At 56.8% G+C, this 27,938-nt stretch overlaps 1 protein-coding gene across 1 annotated transcript in view; it reads right to left on the bottom strand.

Moving 5' to 3' along the window:
* The window catches only part of LRP5 (LDL receptor related protein 5), a 109,617-nt gene that overhangs the window by 75,531 nt on the left and 6,148 nt on the right, over nucleotides 1-27,938 (bottom strand). Inside the window, exon 2 of the mRNA XM_051966639.1 lies at nucleotides 2,750-3,146. Within this exon, the coding sequence (XP_051822599.1) occupies nucleotides 2,750-3,146 (397 nt within the window). The remainder of the gene's footprint in view (nucleotides 1-2,749; nucleotides 3,147-27,938) is intronic.

Here is a 27,938-nt window from a genome sequence, read left to right as displayed (position 1 = left end):
TGAAAAATTAACCCTAAACAACTTGAAAAGAAGAGTCCTTAGTCCAAAATTCAAGGGCAATGATGCACCATGCAAATGTAAAAGCGATATTGCCTCTATTCCCCAAACAGAAAAATGAGCCAAGACGGCCTTCCGAGTAGGACACAACTACCACTTACGATGTTCAGAGCTGCTGTCAGAGTTCTGACAATTTTTTGTTTCTACAGAAAAAGATGATGTAGGTCTAGAGGATTTTCATTCATTTACCTGAGGGTGGAGCAACTCGCACTCCTGGGCCATTCTGGTTTAGAAAAACTGAAATAGAGAGGAAATGATTCAAGCCATCTCATTTCCCCTCAGTAATGCTACCCTGCTCCCCCTGTCGCACCCTCCGAATGCCTAATGGGACCAAATGGAGCCAGAATGGTCCAAATGAACCCTGAGAGGTAGTGAGCTAAATGGTGCTCCCCTCACATCAGAAACCAGTAAATTACACCGTTGTAATAGGCAGCGCCAGGATGTTCAAGTGGTGAGAATCCTATGTTTAAGTGGCTACCACAAAGCCCTTATATTCTTGTCTCATCCTATCTCCAAATAAACAACCAACTTAGCTGAGAGAAGACACATCCCTCCCTTTTCCACCACAGAGGTGGGGGACTGTGGGTATGAAACGGCACATAGCCAAAGACAGGCAGTTGATGTATTGGTTGGTTTGCTGATTTTTTTTTCTCTCTTTCTTTTTCATTCTTTACTACAAAGGCTGTATTCAAATCACATCAGGAACTGGGTTGGTAAAGTGAAAAGGTGGCTATCTAAAGGATATCTAGAGGAGGAAAGGAAGGTGATATAAAAATTACCGCATAAAAATAAAAAACACAGTTTTTTAAAGCAGTCAATGGAAGCAGGCCTATGGAAGATTTCATGAAAAGAAGTCCTAAAAACTCATTTCCCTGAGAAAACATTTTTTATCTCCTGAGGAAAATGCAGCTCCTTCTTAAATATCAGGTATGATTTTAAAAGAATAAGGGGAAAGCCTTGGACTTCACAATTTTAACTAGGAGTACTGGGATTTTAGGAGAAATCTTCAACTTCTTTACCATATTAATGGCAAGTGGTCATTGCTGGCAGTTTGGCTGCTTTAATCCTGACATTACCCAGAAAACCCAAACAATGACCGTGGATCTCCCACAACATAAAGTGAGGGTAAATTGCTCGAGAAATGAGAGTGACAATTTAGGGGAGAAATCCAGCAATGTCAAGCCCAGAGAAAAGAAGGGGAACACGCTAGCAGGCTTTACATATGTGAAAGACTAATTACATAGAAAAGAGATTAGATTTGTTCTACTTGGGCCCCAGAGCACTGATGGACTCTGCCGATGCTTCTCTGGGAACCACATGGAGGGGGAGAGAAGTGTTACTTTGCTAACAGCCTCTGTGGTTTGAGAAGGGGAAACAGAGAAGGATAGACAGGGGAGTTGTGCTGATGGAGCAGGGGCACGGCCTTGCTGAGAGCGCAATGGAAAAAGCAGAATCACAAGGCTATGCAAGAGTCAATGTTGAAAAATTATCCGTGTATATATTTGGAAAATAAAAAGCTTTAATAAAATAGTTACATTAAAGAAAAAGGAAAAAGCAGAATCCCCTCATGTTTTCTGTCTCAGGGGCCTGGAGTACATCTGCGGGCACAGCAGCCTTAAGGGGATGAGCCATCCCTGAAAAAGCGCAACACTCATGTACTGGCAAGGGTGGCTGTGTGCTAAGAGATTGGCTCCCACAGTCTGACCTCCCAGACAGTAACGAATAGCACAAATGATTCTGTAAAGAGATCAAAGGTTGTTAGTTGTCTCGGGACCACGGGTCTCCCTCTTTGTACGCCTCTTGACTGGGTGTGCCCTTTCCCAAGAACGTTGTGTGCATCGTAGAGAGAGTGTGCCTGAGGTTTAAGAGTCGACCGTTATGTTTTTCTTATCCTTGTTTTTATCTTTTACTGGGTAAACTCTTGCTTTTGCCTTTTTAGTTTATGTTTTATATTTAAGAGTCCATGAGATTGTTGTGATCTATCTCTATAAATGGAAGCGTAATGGTGGGTGCTCAAAGCTACAGCGTTGAGTTTTATGAACATTTTCCTCACACCTGGGTCATCTCTAGGATCCTCAGAGGATGGAGTTAGCAGTTACTATTTAGAGGAATCCTCCTTGTAGAGGGCCGGAACCCTGGAGAAATATCCAGGCTGGGGGATCTATTGTTTATATCATCGTTATTTAATATCTAATTATTTGATATTTATTCAAATGCATAAGTTGTTCAAAGTCTCTGACTTCATGTATTAGCTAAATTAGGTCAGGAAGACCGGAGGTCATGTCCCATCTCAGATAAATTAATGCCTTCGATAGCCACAAGTGACACTTAAACTTGCCAGTCTACTCTAGAGAAAGGAGTTTCCATACTGGAAGGACCCGTCCTTGACAAGGTCAGCTCGAGATCCCTCCCCCAAACAAAGTGAACATTTTCACCCGGAGCCCCGCGCCCAGGGCCATCTTTTGTACAAGAGGCAGTCACATGCCAAGTCCATTCTCCCTGATAGAGATGTTAGCAGCCCCAGTGGCCGCCCATGTCATGTCCCGGCAAACGAGACAAATTCAATCCAGACCAGGCCACCAGGAGGAAGCTCGGCCCTGGAAGCGCGCGGGCAGACACGTGCCCCCTCCTCAGCCCAAGAAGGAAACCCCCGGCCACTTTGTGGCCACGAGAAGGCAGGAGTTTTACTCACCCGTGAGCGGGGTCCAGGGCGATGGCCCGAGGCTGGTCCAGGTCCTGCCAGAAAAGGACTTTCCTGGAGGTTCCGTTGAGGTTGGCCACCTCGATCCGGTTGGTTTCCGAGTCGGTCCAGTAGAGCTTCTTCCCGATCCAATCGCACGCCAAGCCATCGGGGGACACCAGGCCGGAGATGATGACGTTCTGCACCGCGCTCCCCGACTGGTTAAAGTACGTCTGCTTGATGGCCTCCTCGCTCACGTCCGTCCAGTAAATGACCCCCTGGGAGAACTGGAAGTCCACGGCGGCCGCGTCCTCCAGGCCGCTCACCACGATGTTCGACTCCAACTTGGCTCCTCCGGCGTCCACCAGCCTCACGTCCCGACGGTTGGCGAAAAGCAGGAGCGGGGAGGCTGCAAGAGCGGAGCAGAGACGGGGGACATCGTTAAGATGTCGGGCTACAGCCTGTGACCCCGGGACCAAGGCCCATCCCCCCAGAGACCGTCGAGGTCAGCCGCGGAAGCGGAGGCTGCCCTGAGAACAGATTGCACTAGGCCTCGGCTCAAAGGTACCAGAGACAGGATTCGAATCCAAGACACACACCCCCCACTACTGCCATCCCAACAGGGAATGCCTTTCTCCATGAACAATTAGATTTCTAGAGAACCTTCCCTTAATGGGCAAACGGGTTAAAGCCTGATAGTGAGCTCCCCATGAGGGGAGGCTTTTGTTCTGTGGACACCTGGTCCATCTGTGCAGTGGAGCCACAGCCCACCCAGCTGTGTGCTCAGGTAGCATCTGACCTCCGAGAGGAAACGTGCAGCCCCACTATGTGCCCCCCTCACCCTGGGGACATGGCTCTGGGCGAAATGGCTGAAGTGGAGGGGAAGTGCTTTGGAGAGCGACAGCAGGTGTGGACCTTCTGCCACTGGGCCCAGCTGGCTGTAAGGCCCCGGAGCCCCCATCTTTCCAAGGGCCTGTGTGAGCCGGGCCACCTCCTTGCCCCGGGCATCGGGGGCGGGCAGGGGTCTCCTTGCTCATGGAGCCAACCCGGGACCCCGAGAGGCGACATAAGCCCGGCCAGAGCATGCGGGGGATTTTACACACGCCTCCCCATATGACGTCCACACGGCCCTACTAGAGCATCTTCCCTGGCCAGGCGCATGCTCTCTGAGGGAAAGCGCCTTATTTCTGCCTGGAGCCGGCACAACTCGGGTCGGCTCCTCCCGGACTGGGAGAAAAGCCCCCCGGATTTCACAGAACTCTGCCTAAATCATCACCTTGTCCAGGGGATGCTTATACAGGGACCAATGACCTAGACTGGAGGTATCCAAAATGGGGGCTCACAGCCTGACCCCCAGCGGTGGGGGATCGGCCAATCAGAAGAGTCATAGCTCACCTTCCTGGGCAGCCAATCGCGGCCTTTGTTAAAGCAACGTCTACATGGGCCTTCCAAAATCCACCCACTTTCTCCATCCCTCTGCTCCTAAACCCCCTCTTCAGAACAAAGCGTCAGCCCACGGGCCCTTACACCCAAAGGCGGCAGCTCAGCCCGGCCCAGTAGGAAAATGCACTGCCCCCCTGTCCCCCGATTCCAGGCTTAGCTCCTGAAGCACCTGGGGCTCCAGCAGGGCTCCCTGGAAGGGCTCCGGACCGGGACCAGGACACAGGATGGACGTCATGGTGGGGCCGGGCCGTTCATCTAAGATCTCATCAGCCTCTTGCTCCCCGAGGCCGCCTCTGCCTAACTTTGGTCCAATGGTACTGCCGTCCTCCCGGCCACGGGCTCACCACCGCCCTCAAAGTACCGTCAATCTGCTGCGCACCGGCAGACCCGTTCATTTTGCTTCATGAGCTCTCCTGAAGGTGCCCCCCCTTCTCCCCCAGGCCGGCCCCGACTCTGTTCTAGACCCTCACCGCCTGTCCAACTCTCCATGACACCACTAGGGGTTTTTGTGACAAAGAGACTAGAGGGGTTGGCCATTTCCTTCTGCAGCCCATTCAACAGATGAGGAAACTGAGGTAAACAGGCTGACGTGCCTTGCCCAGGATCACACAGCTAGGAAGTACCTGAGGCTGGATTTAAGCTAGATACATGATCAAAAACATTTGGAGACTGAGCAGGATGAGCCCCAAGGTTCCCCTCAGCTCCGGGATTCTAAGCTTCGGGTTCCGAATGGACATGGGGACTTAGCAGGAACTCCAGAAGCGCTGATTTGGCCCTTTGTCTTTTCAGTGTGAAAATTTTTTATAATTTTCAGGTGGGTTTTTGGGTCAAACTGCTTGGGGGAGGGGGAGGAGCCGCGTCCAGATCCAGGATTTCATTGGCACAGGGAACCCTCGTCAGCCAATCATGAAGCAGTCAGTGCCTTCTGTGTGCCCGGCACATCCGTGCCTTAGAGAGTCTCACAAACAAAAGGGGACCAAATGGTGATGCAATACCCAGCGATGCCCTAAGCAGGAGAAACCAGAGCCATGCCCCAGGGGAAGGTGCCAGCCTCAGGAGAGCCTAGCGAGGGCTTCCTGGAGAAGGTGGGATCGTAGCTGGGACTCAGGAAGCCAAGAGGGAGAGAATCCCAGGCCCGGAAAGAGCCGGGGAAGACGCCTGGAGATGAAGCTTCGGGTTCTCGGAACGACAGGTACCCAGAGCCGCTGCCGAGGAAACTCCCCTCTGCCGAGGAAACTCCCCTCTGCCGGGACCCAGCTCGGAGTCTCTGTATCCCGAGAGTTCCCGTGGCCCGTGGGTGTCAAAGACAAGGCTCGAACTCAGGATCTCCCGAAGCAGGCGCTGCCCTTCCTAAGCTCGGGGAGCCCCAGCCACCAGGGCGTCTCGGCTCATCCTCAGCCGGTCCCCAACTTGGCCGCCCATCGGGTGTTAGGGATTTCTCCAAGTGCACGGTCAGCTGAGAACGTCAGCTCCCCATTAATGTCCTTTCCCAGGGAGCTAAGCAGAGCCCAGGGGCCCCTCAGTGGAGAACTCCTCCAGGAAACGACCCCGAGGAAGACGCTGGGCACGTGGAAAGGGCTTAAACAGCCGGGGGCTTATTTGATCTGACCACTGAACCACACTAGTAACTTCATGATCACCTGACCCCCTTTTCTCCATCCTATCCACAGGAAAAACGTGAGACTTTAGTCACAGAAGCTCTTCTTCCCAGCCTCAGTTTCCCCACAGGGCCAGACGGTGTCTCAGGTCCCTAAGACCCAGCACATAAATAGATCATCTCGGAGCTCACTAATTCAGAATGTCCTTCCAGGAGGCAGAAGCCCCCCTCCACGCCTGCCCCAGCCCGCCCCTCCCGCCGAAGCCCTCCCTGCTTTTCCCGGAGTCCCTGCGGTCTGGCTCTGCCAGTCATCCCTGCCAACATGCCGGCCCCGCCTAATAATCGGGATAAATCACAGCAATGGCAGACAGAAAGAGAGCACGGTCGGGCTCGGGGCCCTTTTCCCAGCCAGCCGAGGACAAAGTCCGAGCTCTCCAGGAAGGCTTCCTGGAAGGGGTGCCATCTGGGAGGAGCTTCAGGGGATGGGGAAGGGAGCACCTTAACCCCACCTCCCCTCAGCTGAACTCGGCCCTTTCCAGTGTTTGTAGTAAGGGCCATGTTCCCCATCCACTTCCATCACAGGCAGTTTATGTCATAGGGACCCAGAGACCAATGGGCCCAGTCCACATTTCTACAGAAAGGCCCTGGACAGCCCGGCCACCAATGATCCTCCTCACCCACCGCCAGGGACTGGCAGCTTTAAAGGCCCAGCAGATTCTCACATTTCACAAGTGATTTCTGACATCAACCAGGCAGAAACTCCTCCTCCAGGGCCCGATCCTCCCTTTCAGGCGCCTGATCCTCCCCTCGGGGGCCTGATCCTCCCCTCCAGGGCCTGATCTCCCCTCTGGGGCCTGATCCTCCCCTCCAGGGCCTGATCCTCCCCTCCAGGGCCTGATCCTCCCCTCCAGGGCCTGATCCTCTCCTCCAGGGTCTGATCCTCCCTTTCAGGCACCAGATCCTCCCCTCCAGGGCCAAGGAGGAAGAGTCCAAATCCTCCCCCAAGTGACAGAACTTTGAATGGAGGAGACATCTGGCTTTGGGTCAAATCTTATCTCCCGTCCCAGCCCCTCTGACTGAGCTGCCTGGGAACGGCCTCCAGGCCTCCCGGTGGAGGCTCAGCTTAGTAAATTCCCAGGGTCAGAGGCCAGGTTCCACTCCTGGGAAAGGGCCCGGCATGATGTGGGTCTCACTATTTTAGCGCTTTATAATTTCTGATTACTTAGATGAGAGGCAGTTCCCCTTATCCCCATTTCACAGATAAACAGGATTAGAGGAAAGCTTTTGACCAGGGATACAGGGCGGTAACTGCCACAGCTGCTCTCTAAAACCCCTAGGGGAGCTTCCTACAGACGGGAGCTGGGGGGCCCCGGGGACAGAGTGCTGGGCCTGCCATCAAGTAAACCTGAATTCAAATCTAGCCTCAGATGCTTACTAGCTCTGATGCCATTTGATGTCTGTCTGCCTCAGTTTCCTCAACTGTAAAATGGACATCCTGACCGCTAAGGTCCCTCCAGCTGTAAACCCAGGCTCCCACATGAGGAAGAGTGCTGGGGCTGGAGTCAGGGAGACAAACTTTCCTGAGTTCAAATCCAACCTCCCACTTCCTAGCCGTGTGACCCTGGACACGTGACTTAACCCAGCCTGCCTCAGTTTCCTCATCAGCAAAATGAGCTGGAGAAGGAGCTGGCCAACCCCTCCAGCCAAGTGATGGGGCCCCAAAGAGTTGGACCGAGCAGCAGGGAAGCGAAGGCCCCACTGGGGCTCCGGGGACCGGTCTGCCCTCAGGCCCGAGCGGCGGGGGCTCGAGCCGCACACCCCGACCCGGAGGACCGTCTCCCGAGAGGAGGAAAGCCGCCCGAGCCGCAGCCTCGGCACAAAACCTCGTCCTCTCGCTTCCGCCGGGCTCGCCACCCAAACTGGAAAGACGGCATTTTTTGCCCCCTTCCAGAGACCGTGTGTTCCTGCTGGGAGGCGCCGGGCGGTCACGTCCTCCCTCTCCAAGGCGAACGGCGGAAACCTTCTGGGCCTGCCGTCAGCTCCCGGGCTTCGGGCTCTCTCCCTCCAGAGCGAGAAGCTAGAAGCTGCAGACATCACTTTCCATGAATGAAGCTTAAAAAATGGGGGGGGGGGGGGGGGGAGGCAAACCAGCCCACCTGCCCCATTCCTCTAGAAACTGGACCTCCAAAGGCCAATGAGCTGAGGTCCTTAAAAACTCGTGCCGGCTGCCTGGAGCGCCGGGGGGGAAGCATGATGATGGCCATTTTACAGATGGGAAAACTGAGGCTCAGAAAGGTGACAAAGGTCACAGAGCCGGAAGGGGCAGAGCCAGGACAGGAGGGGACTTAGAATCCTTCCCTTATTTTGTCTAGGTGAGTGCAGAATGTCAGAGCCAGGGTCAGGACTCGAATGAGGGTCTTAGGGCCGCAGATTAGAACTGGCAGGAAACTGGGGGAGGGCAGACAGGGGACTGTCGTCCAACCTCCTAATTTTACAACTAAGGAAACTGAGGTTACAGTAAGCCGTGTTGCTCTCACTACTTTAGCCCAGTTTGGGCTCTGGCTTTCACCAGTAAAGGGAGCGTCGCAGGAGGGGCATCTTGCGCCGGTCCCAGCGGGCACCTCCCCTGCCGGTTCCGGGCCTGGGGACTCGCCGAGGGCAGAGCCGCCGAACCACGTTAATGTGCAATTGGGAAATAAAGAAAACTACAATCGAACCCAGAGAACAGGAAGACGTGGCCTTCTGAGGCAGCGCAGACGGGCAGAGGCTCACCTTTCTCCCGGGGGCCGGCTCTGCTCTGAGAGGCCCGGGACCTGCCCGGAGTCGCACAGCCAGGGTCTGGCCCAGCCCACGCTACGGGGACTTGCTTCAAATGCACCATCTGAGATACCACGCAACTCAATCAACTAAAGTTCTCAGCGGACGCTGCAGGGGCAGAGGGGCAGGGGGACAGGGGGGCAGAGGGGCAGTGGGGCAGAGGGGCAGCCGGGCAGTGAGACAGGGACAGCGGGACAGCGGAGCAGCGGGGCAGCGGGGCAGAGGGGCAGAGGGGCAGAAGGGCAGTGGGCTTAGAGCCAAAAGGCCGGGGCCAGAAAGTGGACTTGACCACTGTACCTGGCCGGGTGCTGCCAGCCAGAAACACGTCCCTTCTCTGTACAATGAGACCGTGGTGGGGTTTGGATGATCCAGGAAGTTCCCTCCCCGACTCAATGCTCCCCTAACCCGGCTTTCTTAGGCTCCTGGCCTGGCACAACGTGAGCTCCCCAGGGGAGGGGCTTTTGGGGGGGCTGTGATTCCTTGGCCAGGTGCCCGAGAGCAGAATGCTTGCCCATCTGCTCACTGACCTCGGCAAGAAGGCCTCCAGACCCTCTTTGCATGTTAGAATGTGGAATACCGTGTGGACGGAACCTTGCCAACCCCAGCACCCGGTGCCCACGCGCCCGCTTAGTCCTTAGGAGCAGGGCCTGGGTTTTGCCCCTCTCTGCACCCCCGGTGCTGACACACAGTCAGGGATTAATAAATGCTTGCTGACCGACTGTTAATTAACCTGCCTTCTTGCTTCCATTTCTCTAATTGCTTTAAATGCAGCTAATATGGGCACATGTCGGTGCAGGAGCCAGCAGAACGACGCCTGGCTGGACCCACGTGACCGGCCCCGGCTCCAGAGCCGGCTCCGGTCTCCCTGCTCCGGCCGGGGAGGGGAAGCCAGGCCTTGGGAGAGCGGCCCCAGAGACCAGAACCGAGACTAAGCAGGGGAAGAGGAACAAACACAAGAGCAAAGATCTGAGAAGGAAGGAAACAGGGAAGAAAGAGCACAACAGGTGGAGGAAGAGAAGGAACAGGCACGGAACCCTGCCCCGTGACGTCAGCTGCGGGGCTCTGTCCGGGTCATCTGACCTCCTTGAGCCTCAGTTTCCTTCTCCGTAAAGTGAAAAGTGATCACGTCTGCACCGCCCACCGCCAAGGAGGCTGGGAAAGAACCCTTAGTAACGGGAGCCAGAGGGTCCGGGGATGGCCAGAGGCCAGAGCAGCCCCAGAAGGCCTCGCCTGGGGAGGGGAGGCTGGAGAACCAATATTTGCGGCTACTTCTCAGATCCCACCATGAAAACAGCCTCAGAGACGAGCCAGGGAAAGCAGCCGCCAAGGGTGAGATATAAAGTCTGGACGGAGGGGGAAGGGAGGGGGGAAGAGAGAAAACAAAAACAGAGACAGAGACAGAGAAGCAGAGAGAGACAGAATAAGAGACAGAGACAGAGAGAGACAGAGAATAAGAGACAGAGAGGAGAAAGAGGAAGAGGAGGGACAGAGAGACAAAGAGAGACAGAGAGAGACACGAGAAAGAAGGGGAGATGGAGGAGGAGGAGGAGAGGGTGGGGAGACAAAAGGGAGAGGGGACAGAGGGCCCGAAGCTGCCCGGGGCCTGTCACAACAGCCCCTCTTCATGGAGAGACCCTCTAACAGAAGGCGGGGCTTCTCTTCGGCCACAGCCTGCATTTCCCCTGTTTACACGGTCACCCCAAACCCAGCCCAATTCAGGGTAACCCGTCCCCAGCACCCCCGTGGGGTCAGTCCAGACCCATTTAGATTCCCCAAGCGCTACACGGCGCCTCGCTGGGGTCCGGAGGGTTTGGGGGCCCAACCAGGGACCCCGAGGAGGCCTGAGAGCTCTGAGGAGTCTACAACAGTCTCCCTGCCCCCCATGGAGCCTCCAGTGTGGGTGGAAGCTCCCTGACGGCGCAGCCTAGCAGAGCCCCAGAGGATTCTGGGATGAGCAGAAAGCCTGGAGCTGGAGGGGATCCCAAGAGCAGCGAGTCCAGCCCCAGGGGGAGCTCTCTGGGAAGGAGCCCCCTCTCCCCCATTCTGAGCCAGCTTCCTCTCCGGGAGCCCCCCCTCCCCCCAGCTCCTGGGCAGCCCCGGAGGTCCAGCAGAGTCCAGCCCAATCCCCTTGCAGCCTCTGCAGTGCCCCCTTCCCTCAAGTCATCCCCCACTTAAACCTCCTGAGGGCCTGCAGCTGTTCCAGGACTTTCACCTTCAGGATCTCCAAGCCCCGGGAAGGTCTCCACCAGCCACACCAGCGAGGAGAAGCATTTAAAATGGAAATTATTGGGGGGGGGTAAGGGGGTCCAGGCCGGGCAAATAGCATCTTCCTTAGTCCGAAATGGCCAAAGGTGGGGGAGGGGCCTCTGCCGGAAGGACTGTGCTCCCCGCTCCCCCTCCCCCCACTGGGATGCAGCCTCTGTCTGGGTGGGGCTCATGATCTGAGAGTGCAGGGAGGCTGGAGAAGGGGGACCAGAGCCGCCAGAGCCCCCTCCTCAGCCCCCCTTCCGTGCCAGAGTCGCCTCCAAGGTCTTGCTCTCTGTGCCCACTGACTGAACGCCTGCTTCAGAGTGGTTACACACTCACTGACACCCATAGTCCCCCACAGGCACACTGTGCACACTCACACTCACAGAGACACATACTCAGGGTGAGGAGCAGACCCTGGGGGCCCAGACTCCAGGACCTGGGGGGGGGGGCCACATCCAGGGCAGTGCTCTGGACACCCCCTCTCCCCCCCCCAAGAGTGGGGCAGAGCCTGGGAAGGAAGAGCCTCAATTCCCCTACTGAGTAGTTGAGGAAACTGAGGTCCGGTGATTTCTGCGCTCCAGAGCAGGAGGGGAGCAGTGACGTCACCTGGTTTTACAGACAGGGAAAGGGAGGCGGGGGAGAGGAACTGATTTCAAATGGACAACTGCTCTGTGACAGGGAAGATGGGGGGGGAGGGAGCTGCCCTCAAGGAACCTCCGTTCTGGGAGGGGACAAAATGAGTGCATGGGTGATTGGGTGGGACATCAGGGCAGACTTCCTGTAGGAGGAGCTCCAGAGAGGAGTCCTAGAAGTTGGGGATCCTGGGAGCCAGAAGGGAAGATGTTCCAGGCATATGGGGGACAGCTGGAGCCCCCAAGCATGGGGAGCAACTGAAGCTCCCCAAATGTGAGGAGCAGCTAGAGCCCCCTGAGTGTGAGAAGCAGCTGAGGCCCCCAAATGTGAGAAGCAGCTGGGGACCCGAGTGTGAGGAGCAGCTGGGGACCCACCCTTGGCTGGGCTGGGAGAGAACAAAGGAGAGGAGTGTCTCCAGAGTTATGAAGGTTCCAAAGACCAGAGGCAGTTTTCCCTCATCCTGGGGGTGACGGGCAGCCACCGCAGGTCACTGGGGAGAGCAGTGGAAACCTCGGAAGCTGCTGGGAAGCCGGACTGGAGAAGTCAGAGGCCTGAGGCACAGGGACCCACGGGAGGCTCACTGGGAGAAAAGCAGGCGGAGGCAGCTGGGGGGCTGTGACGGCGGTCTCTGGGGTTCCAGGCTCGGAGCCCTCTGCAGAAGTTCTTCCTCAAGCCAGGGCCGGCGTCCCAAAAGCCGACGTGGCCCGGAGGGCCCGGGCTCCCTCTCGGCCGGACATCGGCACGGGGGCCGGGGACGGGATGTGCACGCCACGGGCCCGAAGCGCACCCGGCTCGGCAATTGTGGCTCGGCGTGACTCCGGGACGGCCGGGGCGAGCGCCCACGACTCCGTCTGAGCCGCCTTCGCCCGGATCCTCGGGCCTAATGAGCAGGTTCGGCGGGAGGGCCGAGCAAACCGCGTCCTGCAGCGCCCGGCCGGGCTGGCAAGCCTGCACTTTGGGCTCCGAACGCTCTTATTTGCCCAAAATATAGCCTGCTGATTACACACACGCCATCCCAGGCCGGCTCCCGGCCGTGCCCGTTGCCCGGGGCGGGGGGGCCCAAGGAAGGCTCCGGGCTAAAGATAACTTGCAGTCACCGGACTCTATTTGGCAGCCAGCTCTTGGGCCGAGTGGGGCCGCCTGGGCAGCGGGGGCCCCGAGGAGCCAGGGAGAGGGGGCACGCCTGGCACCGGGAGCCAGGGAGAGGGGGCACGCCTGGTGCCAGAAGCCCAGGCCGGGTCCCCCGGGCAGCGGCCTGCCCCTCTGAGCCCCTGAGCGTCTCGGGAGCTCCGGCTCGCAGATTTGGCGCTGGGGGAGGTAACCTGGCCCCAAACTCCTCAAACTGGGGGGAGGGGGTGCGACCCTGGGGGGGGGGGTCACAGAAAACAGCAACAAGGCAACGCTTTAATTCTTGATGTAAAAATAAACAAGCTCGGGCATCGCCTCAACAGGCAAAATTACACGTGTACATTTCTATGGTAAAGTTGCACATGTACCCAACTATGAGTTCCAAATCCATCTCCCCGTGACACATGGTTTGTGTACCTCTTATATACATATTTATATAGGTATGTGTATATGTATATTATAGATTTATATACCCAGGGCCACGCCAACATTTCTTGAATGAAAAGGGAAAAGAGTTTAAAAGTCCTGATCTAGTACAAGCTATTCCTTTGACTCAGGAGGACCCTGGAAGTGACCCATCTAAGGTCTCACAGCCAGTGACTGACAGAGCAGGGACTTTGGTAGTACAGGAGTCAGAGTGCTAGCCTGGAGGCAGGACGACCCGAGTCCAAATGTGCTCTCAGATACATACTTGGCTATGTGGCCCTGAGCAAGTCACTTACCTTCTGTTTGCCTCGGTTTCCTCAGCTGTAAAATGGGGATAAGAGCACACCCCTCACAATACTAGAGTCAAATGAGACAATGGTCGTAAAGCAGCTGGCGCAAAGGAAGCACCATAGAAGCGTTATTTATTATTGTTATAATTATTATTATAACCCACATTCTTTGACTACAGAGCCAGGCTGCTTTCGATGGTGCTGATCTAGGCTAGGCACTTAGGGACTTAGAAGAATGGCATTTAAGGACCTAGAAGGCTAGGCACTTAGGGGCCTAGAAGAATGGCACTTAAAGATCTAGAAGACTGGCACTTAAGGATCTAGAAGAATGGCACTTAAGGATCTAGAAGAATGGCACTTAAGGATCTAGAAGAATGGCACTTAAAGATCTAGAAGACTGGCACTTAGGGGCCTAGAAGAATGGCACTTAAAGATCTAGAAGACTGGCACTTAAGGATCTAGAAGAATGGCACTTAAGGATCTAGAAGAATGGCACTTAAGGATCTAGAAGAATGGCACTTAAAGATCTAGAAGAATGGCACTTAAGGATCTAGAAGAATGGCACTTCAAGCTCTAGAAGACTGGCACTTAGGGACCTAGAAGAATGGCACTTAAGGATCTAGAAGAATGGCACTTCAAGATCTAGAAGACTGGCACTTAAGGATCTAGAAGAATGGCACTTCAAGATCTAGAAGACTGGCACTTAGGGACCTAGAAGAATGGCACTTAAGGATCTAGAAGAATGGCACTTCAAGATCTAGAAGACTGGCACTTAAGGATCTAGAAGAATGGCACTTCAAGATCTAGAAGACTGGCACTTAGGGACCTAGAAGAATGGCACTTAAGGATCTAGAAGAATGGCACTTAAAGATCTAGAAGAATGGCACTTAAGGATCTAGAAGAATGGCACTTCAAGATCTAGAAGACTGGCACTTAGGGACCTAGAAGAATGGCACTTAAGGATCTAGAAGAATGGCACTTAAAGATCTAGAAGAATGGCACTTCAAGATCTAGAAGACTGGCACTTAGGGACCTAGAAGAATGGCACTTAAGGATCTAGAAGAATGGCACTTAAAGATCTAGAAGAATGGCACTTAGGGACCTAGAAGACTGGCACTTAGGGACCTAGAAGAATGGCACTTAAGGATCTAGAAGAATGGCACTTAAAGATCTAGAAGAATGGCACTTAAGGATCTAGAAGAATGGCACTTAAAGATCTAGAAGAATGGCACTTAGGGACATAAAAGGCTGGGCCTGCCAAACCCCTCCAGCATTCCCACTATGAATATTGAGACTTGGTTTCTCCTGGAGGATTCTGGGATCAACAGAACCATAGGAGCTGGGACAGAAGGAGGACAAAGTGAGGGTGAAGGGCAGGAAGAGAAGACGGCTCTGGACATGGGGTGGGGTGGGGGGTTTCCTTGTGAAGGAGCTAATTGAATAATGAGGAGAGGCAGGAGACTGCCTCAGAAAAAGGCTCGGAAGTCAGATGGCTTCCTTTTGCCTCAGGAAGTAGACCTGGGCACCAATCCTGCCTCTGCAACCTTTGGGATCCCAGCTAAGCTGCCTAGCCCTTTCTGAGCCTCAGTTTACCTGTCTGTAAAACAAGGCTAGGCTCCGTAATCCCGGACACCCCTCCTCTTCGATCTATAATGAATCAAAAGGGCCCAAGAATAACAGAAAATAGAAAGAGGGGAAGGAAGGAAGGGGAAGGTTCAGGGAAGGAGTCTGGACATGTGTCAAGTGTCCTGGGGTGGTAGAGGGGGGCACAAGGCTCAGTTGGAGTGAAGCCATCGAAGCTATTCAACCCTGTGCTAAGGCGCCAGGGGCTCCGCTCCAGCCCCCCAAACCAGGACCCCCGGCAGATGCTGGAGGACAAGGGTGCTGTCTTTTTTTTTTATTTGGGGTGGGAGGCGACGGCTATTCGGAACGTGCCCGTTCCCTCCACAGATGCAGTTCGGCCGCACGGTGGCAATGCTCGGGGAGCAGCGATCTCCGGGGGCACCGAGAGCCTGGCTCACGCAGGGAGGACCTGCCCTCCCGCCTGGGCCTCACTCCCCACCCCAGCTCTCCCCTGGTAGGTCAGGAATGATCCATGCTGAGCGTGAGCAGAGGCCCCCCCCACAAGGGCCCTGGAGGCTCACCCCCCACCCCCGTGGATGGCCCCCAAGAAGCAGTAGCTGACATGCGGGCGCTGGGGTGTCCGGGGGGTCCCGGAGGGGTCCCGGAAAGCCAGCGTCCAACGGAGCAATCCCTACATAAAGCATCCAAGGAGAAAAAGTCACCTCCGTGGCCGAAGCTTCCCGGGGAAAGCCGCTACCCCTTCCTCCCTCCCTCCCTCCCCGAGGGTGGGGCTCTGCTGGGGCCCCTGGGGAGGAGGAGTGGGACTGGTGGGGGGTCCAATCCTACCCAGCCAAGGGACACAAAGTAAAGAGGGAGGGGAAGAGATGGGGGGGTGCAGAGAACTAGGAAGGCTTGAGCCAAGGGATACAAAGTAACATTGGTGAGGGAGAGAGCTCTGGAGGGAGGGGGGAGAACTCTGATGGTTCTGACCTCAAAGGGAATACAATGTATCTTTGGTGGGGGGAGAAAGTGCTGGGGGGGGAGAACTAGGAAGGCTTGAGCCAAGGGATACAAAGTAACATTGGTGAGGGAGAGAGCTCTGGAGGGAGGGGGGAGAACTCTGATGGCTCTGAGCTCAAAGGGAATACAATGTAACTTTGGTGGGGGGAGAAAGTGCTGGGGGGGGGGGAGAACTAGGAATGGCTTGAGTCAAGAGATACAAAGTAACATTGGTGTGGAAGAGAGCTGGGGGCTGGGGGCTGGGGGGCAGATGGCTCTGAGCTTGAAGGGAATACAGTGTATCATTGGTGGGGGAGAGAGTGCTAGGGGCTGGAGGGGAGGTGGGGGGGAGGAGAACTAGGAATGGCTTGAGTCAAGAGATACAAAGTAACATTGGTGTGGAAGAGAGCTGGGGGCTGGGGGGCAGATGGCTCTGAGCTTGAAGGGAATACAGTGTATCATTGGTGGGGGAGAGAGTGCTAGGGGCTGGAGGGGAGGTGGGGGGGAGGAGAACCGGGAATATTTTGAGCTGAGCCTTGAAGGGAACAAGACTCACAAGTGAAAAGGGAGAGGGTTCGGCCTAAGCAAAGGCCCGGCAGTGGGAAATGGGAGGAGTCCCACAAAAATAGCTGCTGTTCAGCACTTTAGCCGCTGTTCTTTTGAACTTTTCTAGGGATCCGGGGATGCTGCAAATAACAGAGAAGAGACGCTGAGAGCCACAGCAACTCCAACAGAATTCGCACCGGCTTTGGGCGGCTGGTCCCTGATAAACTGTCTCTCTGGCCTCCATTAACGTAATCATTTCCAGAGACACAGGCCTGTTTTTCTCCTGTTGTGTAATAAATCAGAGGCTTCGATTCAGATCCAGACTGTGCTTTTGTGTGACCTTGGACCAATCACAATTCCCTGAGCCTCAGTTTCCCCAACTGTAAAATGGGGGGGGGGGGAGGAATAGATCCATTCCCAGGTCCCTTGCAGCCCTAAATCGATCATTTTCTGGCAGCTCCCCAGCTGATTTCACAACTTAAAGATCTGGCCCGAATGCTCCCATTTCCTGCCATTCGCCTCTTTGATCCCAAAAACTCTGGAACTTCCCCCAAGATCTGCCGGGACATTAGCATTCTAGAGGAGGCGCGGGAGGAAGCTGCTAAACAGCACGTCCTCCCGGAGCCAAAGAACTCCCGGGCCAGAGGACCATCATCCCACCGAGGGGGAGAGCCGTTCCCAGGGGGGAGGGGGGCCCACGGCCAATGGGAGGAGGCTTCTCCCTGAGACAGAGGCCCATCTCTTAACTAACATGTAGGAGGCCGAAGCCCAGCATCCCCTATCTCCAGCGTCCCCTTTTCTCCCAGAATCCCCCATCTCCCAGCATCCCCCATCTCCAGGATCCAAATCCAATATGCCTCGGAGGAGGCGGCTGGACATCTGGACTGTGCCAAGGAAGGAGGCTGCCCTCGCGGGGGGTGGGGGGAGGTGAACCAAAGAGAGGTCAGCCTCGCAAAAGAGCAAGAACCAGCCAAGAAAAGGCTCCTGGCACGGAGAAGGTCCGGCAGGCCGACCGGGGGCACAGGATGGGCGGCAGCAGAGGCCACGGACCTGCCCTCGATGGGACAGAGGGCCTCGCTCTGGCCTGCCCGGTGCTTTTATTCCCGCTTTGCCAGCTTTCAATATAATCCGTTTGCCTCAGCGTCCGCTATTGCTATTCTATCGCTTAAAAACCTGGCTGCGAGAGGAGGTCGGCAGTTTCACCAGACCGCTGCCCCGCGGGCACTCGCCACGAGGTACCAAACAAGGGAAGTGCTGGGACGGGACCAGACGGGACACTTGCTGGCACACTGGGAAGGTTCGTGACCCCAATGTGCCTAGCACAGTGCATGATACTGAGCGTGTGCTTGGTAAAAGCTTCTTGGATGATCCAAACCGGTTCCAGTTGTTCAGTGATGAAGAGAGCCAGCTACACCCACAGAGAGAATTCTGGGAAATGAGTGTGGAACACAACAGAGCAGTTGCCCTCTTTCTGTTATGTCTGTTTGCATTCTTGTTTTTCTTCCCAGATTATTTTTACCTTCTTTCTAAATCCCATCTTTCCTGTGCAACAAGAGAACTTACAAGTATGTACACATACATGTGTTTGACATATACTTTAACATGTTTAACATGTAGGGGACTGCCTGCCATCTGGGGGAGGGGGTGGGGGAAGGAGGGGAAAAGTGGGAACAGAAGGTTTTGCAAGGGTCACTGCTGAAAAATTAGCCAGGCATAGGTTCTGTCAATAAAGAGCTATAATAATAATAATAAAGTAAAAGCTTCTTGGCTACAAAGGGATCACGTGTCGTTGTAAGGATCTAGAAGAAAGGCAGACACCATCCAATCATGGCTCTTCGGTTTTTTGGAGGGGGAGGGGCTGAAGCAATTGGGGTGAAGTGACTTGCTCAGGGTCACAGCTAGGAAATGTTAAGTGTCTGAGGTCAGATTTGGACTCAGGTCCTGCAGTTGGGGTCCATCTGCACCGAGTTCTGGAGTGGGAACCCGGGCCCGGACAGGATCCTGCCTGTGCACCCAGAGCAAGGCCCTGGCACGGAGCCTAAGCCCGAGGACTCCCGCCCTGGCAGGCCCCGCCTGGAGGGCCGAAGTCCCTACCCCACTCTGCCCCTCTCGGATGGCCGCGGCTTTAGGAAAGCTCTCGCCGTTTGCTGCTCGTGCCAGAAGCGGAACGTCCAGGCCGGGCCCGGAGAATGGCGACCAGCAAGGAAACCCTCAAACGTGGCCGCGACCGCTTCTTCAGACCCTTCACGTGCAGGCCCGGGCGGGGGCAGCGAGAGGAAGGCCGAGCTTTATCGGCCCCTCCGTGCCGGCGGTCCCGGCCCAGAGGTTTCCGAGGCGACATCCTCCCGCCCACCTGTCCAAACAGTCCGGCGGCCCACTACCACCATGGCCCCCCGGCACACAGAGGAACAGGAAGCAGGACAATGGGTCTGTGTGGGAACAGACAGGCTCCGGCCAAGCAGGGTCACCCAGACCCATGCTCGGGAGAGAGAAGCGGCCCCAAGGGAAGGATGCACAACGGGATGCGGCGGGAGGCCCTGCCAGCGCCTGCCCCTGCCGGAGCATCCGGGAAGAACAATGGCGAGCTAAGACCTGCACGGCCCAAAGGCCTTTACCTCAGCCTCTCGAGAGGCCAGTCCTACAATGGTGGTGAACCCCAGTGCAAGATGGGAAAACTGAGGCTCTGAGAGACAAAACTGAACCAAGAGGTATTTATTGAGCGCTCGGCTATGTGGACAGAGGGCCTGGAGTCGGGAAGACTAATCTCAAGTTCAAATCCAGCTTCAGACCCTCACTAGCTGTGTGACCTTGACCAAGTCACTTTACCCAGCTTGCCTCAGTATCCTCCCCTGTAAAATGAGATAGAGAAGGAAATGGCAAACCGCTCCAAGATCTTTGGCAAGAAAATCCCATGGACAGTACTGGCGTGACATTGTCCCCGGGCCGGAAGAGTCTCTCGTGACTGAACAGCAAATCATTTAACAAAGTGGAGGGGGCGGGATTTAACCTCAGCTACCAATCAGTCGGTTTATTAATTCTCATCTTATTCCACACTAATTAAGCACCAGAGCTGGCGTCCCTTTCTCCCTCCCCTGGCTCATGTGCAGTTTTTCCTTTTCTTTTTTAAATATATTTTGATTTGTTTTTGTTCAGTATTTTTCAATTACATTTTTACAAATCTGAGTCCCAAATTTTCTCCCCCCTTCTCCTCATGGAGGAGGCGAGCACGATTTTTATGCTTCTGTCAATTTGACCCACACGAGCACCCTGGGAGGCAGGCGCTTCGTTACAGCCATTTTCCAGCTGAGAAAAGCAAGAGCCGGCAAGACGCTGTGACTTGGCCAGGGACACACCGTTGGGAGGGGCTGAGGCCAGGTTTAAGTGGAGGTTTTCCCGACCCCGGACCCTGTGGAAGCCGCATGTGCCCCCACCCCGGCTCCCACCCGCCCGATCCCAGGCTTTCCGCCCCAGGCGGCGCCCCACGTCCGAGGCTTCCAGAAGGAATGGGCTGACCCCGTGCCCTTCCCAGCGGGCGCTCACTCCTCTGCCTCTCTTCGAGGAGAGAGTCCCAGGGGCCTCTCGTACTCCCGAACCTCCGGCCGGCCCAGGGACTCGCCCGGAGAGAGGCAGAAGCTCGGCCGGGGACACGGGGCCGAGTCGGCCAATGGCAGACAGGCCCCGGAACCCGGGCCCCCGCTCTCAGGCCCATGTTTTCCACATCCAGCAACAATAACCCGATCGCTGCCTGAAATAGTGCGAGAGCCCGCTGGCTTCCCCCGACAGGAAAAGCCCTGGGTAACCCCATAACCACACGCTTCCTGGGCTGGGGTTTGGGACTCTGCTGACTTAACAGCCCGGAGGGAAGAGCTGGGAGCTCGGGCCTTGTCTCGGGACCGGAGCGGGGGCCCGACCCAGGCCGGGAAGGGAGGAAGCCGCACCGGGACCCGGGGCTGCAGTCTGACTGAAAGCCCGTGGACACAGATCATCTCGGGGCGCCCCTCCTCCACAAGGGCCTCCAACCACAGGGGCCTCTGCTAAGTCAGCACGTACACCCTGCAGGGAAGGAGAATAATTCAAGGCTAGACCGTGTGACCAAGGGCAGGGGGGTCCCGGGCAAAGAGCAGGCCTGGCGGGCGGGGGGCAGCTCGCGGGTGTTCGAAGGGCAGCAGGGGAGTCCTGGGAAGGGGGGACGGCGGGGGGCAGGCAGGCAGGCAGCTCGCGGGTGTTGGAAGGGCAGCAGGGGAGTCCTGGGAAGGGGGGACGGCGGGCGGGGGGCAGGCAGGCAGCTCGCGGGTGTTCGAAGGGCAGCAGGGGAGTCCTGGGAAGGGGGGACGGCGGGCGGGGGGCAGGCAGGCAGCTCACGGGTGTTGGAAGGGCAGCAGGACGTGGAGTGTCAGACCAAAGGCCCGGATAGTTTACGCCTGCCATTGTTCGGCCCCCGTCTGACTCTTTGGGCTTTTCTTGACATAGATACTGGAGTGATTGCTATCTGCTTCTCCAATCCATTTTACAGACGAGGGAACTGAGGCAAGCAGGTTTCAGTGACTTGCCCAGTGTCATAAAGCTGGCAATTTGGGCGCCAACTGCATCGATTCAAGCCCGAAGCCAAGAGTCTACGAGATCACCGGCCTCCAGAACCGGGCAGACTCGTGGGAGAGGCTCTGGGTAAATAAGCAAGCACTTGGGACATTCGGACAGAGGGACAGACAGAAGGCTGGGGGGAAGAAGACGATGCTGGAGGGCGGAGGGAGGCCCTGTCTGTCCTCAGCGGGTCGGCTCTTAAAGGAAGCCGGAGAAGCTGAGAGACGGAAAGCTGCGGCACGGAGCCGCCGGAGGGGCCGGGGGGTATGTGGAGGGCAGGGGAAGGCAAGAAAGGGGGCGAGGGCAGCTGTGGGACGAGCGGATTTGCCCCCGGGGCCACGGGACCGGCAGCTTCTGGAGTCAAAGTGGAACGCCGGCCATCCGGTCGCTGAGGAGGGATCCTGGGCCGAGGACGTCAGTCTGGACGCAAAGGAACGAGACGCTCTGGGGACACCGAGCGATGGTGGCCACGAGGCGGGCACCGGGAAGACTGGCAGAACGGGGCGCTCCCCACGGGGAGAGGCGGAGCTTCCGATCCCAGCTCTGTCCGTGGCAAGCCCCTCCCGCCCGTCCAGAAAAGGGGGAATGAGACAAGACGGGCCTGGGGCGCTGGGGAGGGGGCAAAGCTTGGTACTGTCTCCCGAGACGCAGAGGACCTGGCGCCCCAAAGCGGAGGCTCGATGCCCGCCCTCAGAGCTTTCTCCCTTTGCATCTCATCCAACCCCTGGCACAATAAAAACCTTCTCCAAAGAAAGCGGTCTTCCCGTCGGCTCGGAGCCCTCCAAGGAGAGCCCCTCCCCCCCGGAGCGGCTCCTACGGCCAGGACGGGGGTGCCCAAAAATGCCTCAGAGAAAGGGACCGACGCGAATCAAAATCCACCCACCAGAGACAACGTGAATTTCAGGTTTTCTACGGCAACACGCAGCCGGAAGGCGCTTTCCCATCTGAGTTTGGCACCCCGGACGTCAGGACTATCTGCCTCCCTGCGACCTCCATCCCTGAAACAACCCATTGCTCTGGAGACTAGTCAAGGCTAATGCCACGTGCCCGGCCCTGGAAGCCCAGGGGATCCGGCCATGTCTTCCTTAAATGTTCTCTTTGCTTCGACTGCACCGAGATTCCCTGAACCTGCTGGCTGGGAGTGGCCCCGGAAGCCCCCGACCCAGCCTGTACTGGAGAATTCCCTGCACGTGTCCCCAACGAGGGGCCCGACAGCTGAGCTCCCCTGACGTGTCGGAGCAGCTCTCCCCCCACCCTGGGGGGGGGGGGCCCAAACTCATCCTGCAGCTGCGGGTGCTCTGCCCAGCATCAGGGGGGTCTTCACTGTCAGGTCTGCCAGGCTTTGCTCAGCCTTCATCTGCCCACTCTTCCTCCTTCCCTCCCTTCCAGCCTTTTAGCCTTCCTCCCTTCCTTTTCTTTTCCTTTCCTGCCTTTTTCTTCCATCTTTCCTTCTTTCCTTTCCTTCTGTCCTCTCTCCCTTCCTTTCCTTCTTCCCTTCCTTCCAGCCTTTCTTTCCTTTCCTTCCTTCCTCTCTCCCTCCCTTCCTTCTTCCCTTCTTTCCTTACCCTCCCTTCCAATCCTTCCTTCTATCCTTTCAGCTTTCCTTCCTTCCTCGACTCCCTTATTTTGATCCTTTCATCCAGCGCTCCTTTCTCCTTCTCTCCTTTCCTTCCTTCTTTCCTTCCTCTCCCCCGCTTTCCTTCTCTCCCTCCCTTTTCTTCTTCCCTTCCTTCCATCCTTTCACCTTCCTTCCTTCTTTCCTCCCTCTCTCCTTTCCTTCTTTCTTCCTTCCTTTTTTTCCTAGGCAGTTGAGCTTACGTGACTTGTCCAGGGTCACACAGTCATGTTGCCCTTCCTGACCCCTGTGTATCCTTTGACACCACTGGACGCCTTCTTCTAATAACAGCTAACACTTGTATAGCGCCCACTACGTGCCGGGCCCCAGGCTGGCACTTCACAATCACCGTCACGTTTCATCCTCACAACAACTCTGGGAAGTGGACACTATTATTAATCCCCATTTTACAGATGAAAAAACTGAGACAGAAAGGGCAACGGCAGCGAGTGAGCGCCTGCGGCAGGATTCCGGGCCCACTCCTGATTCGATTCAAACTGAACCCCAAGATGCCATTAAATATCAGCCAAAAGCAGAAAACTCTTGGGGTGGGGGGGTGGAGGCCCAGGAAGCTGCAGGCCGGCTCTGAGCAGGGTGCCAGCCCGCAGCTGAGAAAAGGCCCGTTGAGCCAGAGCCCCAGAAGGCTTCCGGGCCCGGGAAGCCAGGCGGGGAGAAGGGAGCCCGTCTCCTGGCAAGGAGCCCCCACGGCAAAGGGAGGGCCCGGCAGGGAGAGCAGGTGCGCCCGGGCCAAGGGCGTGACCGCCCGGCAGCTCGGGAAGGCGGGCACAGGAGCGGGCCCTGCCCCGCCTGGAGCCTCCGTCCCGGCGCCCTCCTGGACGGACGACCCCCCTCGGCCCGCCGCTGCCAAAACGCGCCGGGCCTTGCTCACGGACACTCGGCGTTCGCAGCGAGTTTCTCCCTGTTCTTTCTCCCGAGTCCCCGGGGACACGGACACGGACCCAGTGACCGGGCCCAGGTTCCAGGCCCTCCGAGCTAGAACTTAAGTGAAGGGAGGACCCCGTGTGGGCCCCACGTCCCCAGCCCTGCCACGTGAAGGCACTTAATAAAGCGTTGTTGGTGGGCAGGCACAGATAATAACCGGGGCAGCGCAGGGAGAACCCAATTCAGATGGGGCCTCCGACACTCACTAGCCGTGTGAGTCTTCCCCGGCTGCCTCAGTTTCCTGTAAAATGAGCCGGAGAAGGAGGTGGCCAGCCCAAAAGTCTGCCAAGAAATGGAGCCACGGAGGGGCAGCAAGAGTCGGGGGCAGGGCACTGGACCGGAGGCTGCCCTCCCCGAGCGTCCCCAGGTGCCAGAGGAGCCGGGTTCAGATCCTGCTTCGGCTGCCTCCTCCCCACCCTCCCCAGTCATTTCCTCTTCTCGGCCCCCGCTCTGTATACGGGTTCCGGGACCTCGGTGGTCCCTTCTAGCTCCCGAGCCACGAGCAGAATGACGAGAAGGCCCAAGATGGGGCGTCTGAAGTCCTCGGCTTTGCCCCCTCCCCCCATTAAGCTCAGCAAGTCCCTTCAGTGGCCTGGGCCTGTTTCCCATCGGCCAAGAGGAGCCCCGCGGTCCCGGCCTCCCGCTGCGCTGCCGTGAACGGGGGCAGGCTCAGGACAAGCACATCTGAGGGTCCCACGGGATGTCCTGAGGAGGGTCTCCTGGGCAGGGAGGGCGAAAGGGGCCCCCCGGGGGCTGACCTCAGGGAGCAGCAAAGGGCAGGAGCCAAACTTTCTCTGGGAGCCCCGAATGCCAGACCGAGCTCCCGGACGACAGGCACAAGGTGAGAAAAGTCGTCGGCAGCCCTTCCCCGATGCGACATTTTCTGAGGTTCAGACTAGGAGAAGGCCCCAGTCACACAAGAACATCATTCACCCCATATCCGTCCCCCCAACATCGGCGGAGAGCTGAAAGCTTGAAAAGGACCCAGGCAGGAAACTGAGGCACGAGCCGGGAGGAAGAGCAGAGCAGGGGAGGGACCGGCCTGCGGTCACCCCGCTGCAGGCTGCGGAGGGACGATCCAAGTCCCGGCTCTCCGGTGCCAATTCCAGGCCTTGCCCAGTCACAGGACAGCCAACCCCCCGCTTAAGTGGTCCCAGATGTCAGGAGATGCAACGTGACAGGGACCAGGCCTGTGACAGAGGGGCCCCGCACGGAAACAATCCGCAGCCCCCGGCGTCCTGGGCCGGGCCGGGACACCCCCTCGGCCCCCCGCACGGGACCCCCCCCACCCGGGGCCCTGCCCCAGAGCCCTGACGCCTCCGGCCCCCGAGGGCCCCTGGCATCCAGCACAGAAGCTGGGCCCGCGCACCCCCCCTTCCCCCCGATCAGGAGCAACTCACCTGAGAGGGCACGGGAGCGGGCGGGAAGGGGCAGCGGGGCGGGCCCTGTACCGGCCATCACCCTGATTGCCCCCACACGGGCAAGGGCCCAGCGGGCCCAGAGCCTGAGAACCACAGAGGCTCCCTCAGCTTCCAGTGAGAAAAAAGGGCCAGGGAAGGAGAGGAAGGAACAGCCAGCAAGCATTTATTAGGCACCTACTATATGCAGGCAGTTAGTGCTAAACCCAAGTGGAATAATCCCTGACCTAAAGGAGTTTACATTCTAATGTGTGTGTGTGGGGGGGGGGTGTATAGCATATATTAAGCTATTTTACATATAAATCATGCTTTTACATATATGTATTTGTATATAAACTCATTTATTTATGTGGGTAACATATGTAGAGCATGTAGAAATATATTCTATAAAACATAATTGATATATTTCTATTTGAAAACAAATCTACCGGATACGTGTAGATATTTACAAATATCAGTTCCATATTTGACAGATAAATGCCACATTAGAACATAGAAATCTAGATTTGACGGAGCCTGTTTGTTTCTATGTGTATCTTATGTGTAAATTGTATTCTATAGAAAATTCACACTTCTATACATCATCATTAGATGCGCGTAGCACACATAGAACACACATAGATATGTTTCAGATTGTTTTCTGTAACATTCCCATATCCGTGTATTTACGTGTGCGTTTTACGTGTATCATTCTTTAGAGAACACTCATCTATCCGTGTTCGATGTGTGTAGCACGTGTAGAACATATATGTTCCATAGGCTGTTTCGTGTGACATTTCCACATTTGTATATTTACGTGTGTTTTACACGTGTGAATGCGGGAGATGGAGATTATGGAGAGATTCGATTTTTACCTAAGCTCCTTTATCCAGGTTGAATGTGTGGAGCCCAGAGAGGACCCGTAGAAGTATATTTTATCTATGAGTTGTTTCATATACGAGGCCTCTGGATGCAAAGGAGGTGCTGGGGAGCCAGGGGAGCCAGAATCGGGGAGCTGAGGAGCCAGAATCAGGGAGCCATAGGCACCGGGGGAGGCGGGGGGGTGGAGAAGCGGGGGGAGCCAGAATCAGGGACCCAGGGAGCGCCGGGGGAGCTGGAGGAGCCGGGGGAGCCAGAATCGGGGAGCTGAGGAGCCAGAATCAGGGAGCCCTAGCATCAGGAGAGCCGGGGGTGCTGGAGAAGCAGGGGGAGCTGGGGGGAGCTGGGGACTCTGGGAGGAGCCAGAGAGCGGGAGAGCTGGGGGCGCCGGGGGGACAGCCCCAGGCTGGGCAGCTTGGCCGGACCAAGAGGAAGAATCAAGGGGGGAAGTGAGTCACAAGCACCAGAACTCCCAAACCCAGTCTTGCCTTTGTTCGCACACCCGCTTTCATAGGGGGGAGCTCATTTTGTTTGGGGGGCATCTAGGCCCGCGATTTTCTCACTGGGGGTCTCTGCAGCACACAGTCCCTCCACTGAGGCACAAGAGCAGCTCCTGGCTCTAAGTTCCCTGGGATACGGAAAGGTCAGCCAGCAGCAGGTGACACTGGGGGCTGGGTCCCTTCCTGAGCCAAGGGTCAAAGCCCTTCCATCCTCCGCACCAAGGAAATGGAAACCGAGGCCCTAAGGGCCGGGACTTAGGAGGGTCGGCTCACAAGCACCCCCAGCCCCCGTTTCCCATCTCTGGGCCTCCGGCCTGGCTGCGCCTCCAGCCTGGGGACGCTCTCCCTTGCCCCTGGGCTTCCTGGCTCCCAGACTCCCGGAGGCCCAGCTTCCCAGGCCTTCCACCTCCCGTCTCCTTCCCCGTTGCTCCCACAGCTGGCTGCGTTCTCCAGAGCACGGGAGCTGCAGACAGGCCGGCTCGCTCCAGATCCAGCTGTGTGGCGCTCCCCTCACCCCTGCCCGCCTCAGTTTCCCCATCTGTCAATTGGGGATCATAACGGCACCTTCCTCCAGGTTTGCTGTGAGGATCAAACGTAAGTAAAGCCCTCAGCCCGGCCGGCACAGGGGAAGCACTATTAATTAGCATTATTAATGCTCTCTGGGCTCCCTTCAGCCTAGCCCCGCTGGGCCTGGAGCTGCTCTTAGCCTCCACTCCCCCCCCTCCGCCCTTCCCGCTGCCTCTGTTTTTCCATCTGGAGAATGGGGCCAGCCCCAGCGAGAGCCCCGCCCCGGCCCGGCGGCCGCCACTCGATGCCGGTTATTTTTTTTGGGCCGCAGCGGCCCGTGAATCCGTGTAGGAAAGCCTGCCGAGGTTATTATTAACAGGACAGGGAATGCCCACGCCCATGAAATCCCAGCTCTTTCCAGCTGCAACATAATTCTCTTCAACCGCCAAGGAGCCTAAATTTATCCGGCGAAATTACAGCAAGAGCGTCTCCCCGCCGCCGGATCAGCTCCCGGCCGGGGCCGGCCACGGGGACCGTTTCTGCCGAAGGAAGGAGGAGATTTCAGACCGTGTAGACGGGCCTGGATGGTTTTTCTCAGGGCAGAGGATGGCCAGGGACCATCGGACCAGGAGGGGGGGTGGGGAGCTCCCCGGGACGAGCCGCACCTGGACAGCCGGAGGGGCCCGGAGCACACCCGAGGAGGGGGAGGGCCGGCAAGCTCTCCCATGAGTCCCTGGGCTTCCCCGTCTCGCAGGATCCTCAGGGAAAGGTCACTTTTCTCCATCCCAATACACAGATGGGCAGGAACCCAATGGAAGGCCCCCAGAACCATGTGAGAAGTGCTGAATTTGCATTCAGAGCCCTGAGTTCAAATCCTAGCCGGTGTAAATGTGGGTCTCGTTTTTTAAACGAGGCCTCCTCTTCTCCAGCCCAAGGTCGGTGACCCTACCCAGAAGCCACGACACTGCAGTTTGTACCCCCTTTTTGGTTGGCTCAATGCCCCGGCATACAGTAGGTGCGACATAAATGCTTCCTGCCTCTCTATGACTAGGTCCCCTTGATCTTCCCTTCAGACTGAGGCAGGAGCT

The sequence above is a fragment of the Antechinus flavipes genome, chromosome 6, assembly GCF_016432865.1.
Source record: "Antechinus flavipes isolate AdamAnt ecotype Samford, QLD, Australia chromosome 6, AdamAnt_v2, whole genome shotgun sequence".
Taxonomy (NCBI): Eukaryota; Metazoa; Chordata; class Mammalia; order Dasyuromorphia; family Dasyuridae; genus Antechinus; species Antechinus flavipes.
The sequence above is the reverse complement of the archived record's forward strand: the minus strand, read 5'-3'. Positions and strand labels throughout refer to the sequence as shown.